This window comes from Montipora capricornis, chromosome 8, assembly GCF_036669925.1.
Source record: "Montipora capricornis isolate CH-2021 chromosome 8, ASM3666992v2, whole genome shotgun sequence".
Lineage (NCBI taxonomy): Eukaryota > Metazoa > Cnidaria > Anthozoa > Scleractinia > Acroporidae > Montipora > Montipora capricornis.
This window is the reverse complement of record NC_090890.1, coordinates 33,558,791-33,561,731: the sequence shown is the minus strand read 5'-3', so window position 1 is coordinate 33,561,731 and position 2,941 is coordinate 33,558,791. Positions and strand designations below refer to the sequence as shown.

General features: G+C 39.5%; 1 protein-coding gene across 1 annotated transcript in view; it reads left to right on the top strand.

Moving 5' to 3' along the window:
• The first annotated feature begins 1,258 nt into the window (after window positions 1–1,258).
• LOC138013515 (dermatopontin-like) overlaps window positions 1,259–2,941 on the top strand; it is a 2,256-nt gene continuing 573 nt past the window's right edge. The window contains exons 1-3 of the mRNA XM_068860601.1: window positions 1,259–1,475; window positions 2,053–2,275; window positions 2,544–2,693. Coding sequence (XP_068716702.1) covers window positions 1,262–1,475; window positions 2,053–2,275; window positions 2,544–2,652 — 546 coding nt within the window. The 5' untranslated portion in view covers window positions 1,259–1,261 and the 3' untranslated portion in view covers window positions 2,653–2,693. The remainder of the gene's footprint in view (window positions 1,476–2,052; window positions 2,276–2,543; window positions 2,694–2,941) is intronic.

Genomic DNA, 2,941 nt, shown 5'->3' with positions numbered 1-2,941 from the left:
CCTTGAGTAAACGGCTTCCCCCGCCCTGTAAAGAGTTATTCAATTCAGCGACCTTTCTGGCAAAGGCGTCTGCGTGTCGTGCTTTCTAAAGGGTGTTTGCTCGATGTTAAGCCGAAAGGGAATCAAAAAATAATTGAAAACGATCGTTTTTTTTTTGAGTCATTCGAGCCGACTGTCGGAGTAATGTTTTGAATATTATGCTTAGTTTTCACGGCTATCATGTTATTATGTTACTTTATTCCGCACCCCTGTTGTAGCAGTTTCGGCTGAAGTACAAGACGGGACAGTGAAAATGATACATAGGAACACAAACACCAAAGTTATAACGCGATATATGAATTACATTGCATATTGTAGTGAAGCTGAAGGTTCTAATTAAGTTCTCAACAAATTGAAAACTCACAATCATTGCTTCTTTTGGAAACTTTCAGATTGCGTAATTAGCATCAAATTTGAAAACTCAAACAAATTGACGACAATCACCTTACATATTTCATGATCATATTTTAGCGTTCGTGACTTTCTTCCTATTTTAACGTTTTGTCTGGTAGTAATATATCATGCTATTCTTGTATTTTAATTAACAGTAACTTGAAAAATGTCATGACCTGACCAGGAAGATATGGAAGTAACTCAGTGCAGACTACCACCGGCCACTACTGTGTTCTTGTAGCGGCGTCCTTTGAGGAAAGAGGCATATAACAACACACACCATTCATATGCAAATAAGTGGCCGCGTATTCTGCAGTTTACCAATATCTTCTTACTTAGACTACGTAAAATCTGATTTACAGCTTAGGAAGCCTTATGAAACAAAAAATGACTATTTTCGTCCCACACTGACACTTGAGAATTTCATACCCGCGTATGACAAACGGCACCTTGGAAGACGGTTTTACGTCATCAGTACGGAAGATAGCCTAGTTCCAAAATTCTGACAAATTAAAAATTTACTGCTAATACAACTTGAGTAAACAATACAACCAATAAAAGCAATACCATATCCCTAAACTTTGCATACACGTGCACTTTAATGACGCCTGCGTGGGCAGCTAAAACGAAAACAGTGTGAGCTTATTTTTTTAATAATGAGTAGCAGTCTGAACGAGGGCGTGTACCAGTGAGTAGTCAGGTTATTTTAGCCCGACTTGTGAAACAATAACTTTGTCGTCTTAACCATTGCCATCTTCATTACTGTTGTTATTATTAGTCATCGTTGCAGTATTATTGTCATCTTCTCTCTATTATATTGTAGAGCAAAATGGAGGCAAAGGTTCACTTTGTCTTGATCATAGGCTTGATTGGAGCATTCTCCAGTGCGGTAACCATTGATTATCCGGTACAAACTGTCCCAAAGGGCGTGGAACTTGCGGAGAAACGCTTTTGGTTTCACAGACCATGCGACAGCTCCAGTCCCTCAGGGCAAAAATGGGCCAATGACTGGGACAAAGTTATGCATTTCTCATGTCCCAAAGGTTAGCAGCGATATAAAAACACGACTTTTCACGTCACTATTACTTACATACACATTAACGAAGTTTTGATCGGAAACCTCCTTAAGAAAGCCCTCCACGTGTCATGAGAAATAAACATATTGACCAAAAATAGAAACTTCATCTCAGTGAAACTGGTCTGGCAGTTTAGCTAATTATAACAGGCAGTTCGCTGCTAACCCCGATGCGACGAATTGACTTTCTCTCGTAGTTTTTGTTCATAACTGGGTAGTAAGAAACACTCCTTTCGGTGAAATTTAAAAGAATCCCGTTTTATCAGGCGGTTACATTTAAGTCACAGCCAAGCTTTCAAGAGATGTCCGTTGCTCTTGATCACTGCTTCCTCGACCCCATAGCTCTTCTCTTTTTCAGTTGCACAGACATAAAATCCGAAGCTCTGGTGAAAAACTGTTTTGCTTTTATCAAATTTTATTCGTTGATTTTTGGAAGCAGCTTTGGCATGACGCGTGTGGCCTACAGGCAAACTTTCAAAGAGATGACTTCATGTATTAGATTGGTATGTGTCTATTGTTTCTATCCTTGGCCTCTGTTCTCGTAGGTCAAGCAATGAGTTCTTTTACAGCATCTGGCGAAGCTGCAAACGTGATCGTATCTGGAGCTTTTCTTGCAGGCGTACCAGCGGGCGTCAATCATGCTCCGGTTGGGAATTTGTTTGGAACAATGAATGGGACCGCGCTATGCACCTCGCACCACATGTGTGACAATAATGGTTACATAACTGGAATACGAAGTGAGCATGACAACGGAAAGGAAGACCGAAGGTCAGCTGTATTCTCAGTTGTAACCATTTTTATATGACAAAAGAGTCAGTTTACTAAGACACATGACATAACTACGACTGCAATGTTACGCACGACATCCTTACAAACGCCCATTTGTTTGCAAAAAGAACTCGCTTCCCATAAATGTCCAATTCTTCAATTCGATGCCAGGCAGTACGTGGGTGGAGCTTGATGGTTCTCAGGGTATTTTTTTTTATATTCTTCAATCTCTTACTTATAAATTTTCCTATTTACTTTTAACCAACAGATTCAAGTTTCATTGCTGTACGTCCACAGCGTACAAAACTATCGATTGTGCATCAGTCTCATTGAACAACTTCCAACAGTTGTTAGATTACAAACTACCAAAAAACTAAGTGATAGCTGGACTGTTCAGCTATCACAAGAATGAAAAAGAGTGAGTAATTTTAAAACCGGTTTTTCCGGTTTTACTACGTATATTCCGCAGAAGTAAATTATACTTTTCGCGCGCTCTGATTGGTTAACTTGGAGGTATTGGTACAAAAAAATTGTCACGTTTCACTTTTCATTAGCCAAGAAGAAATAAAAGTCAGCCTCCCGTGGTTTTTGGGTAAAGGGCTTTCTTTGTCCGTTAGTTATTAAGGCTTTGAGAGCTGAAAACAATTGTCTACCTCATCGTCGATC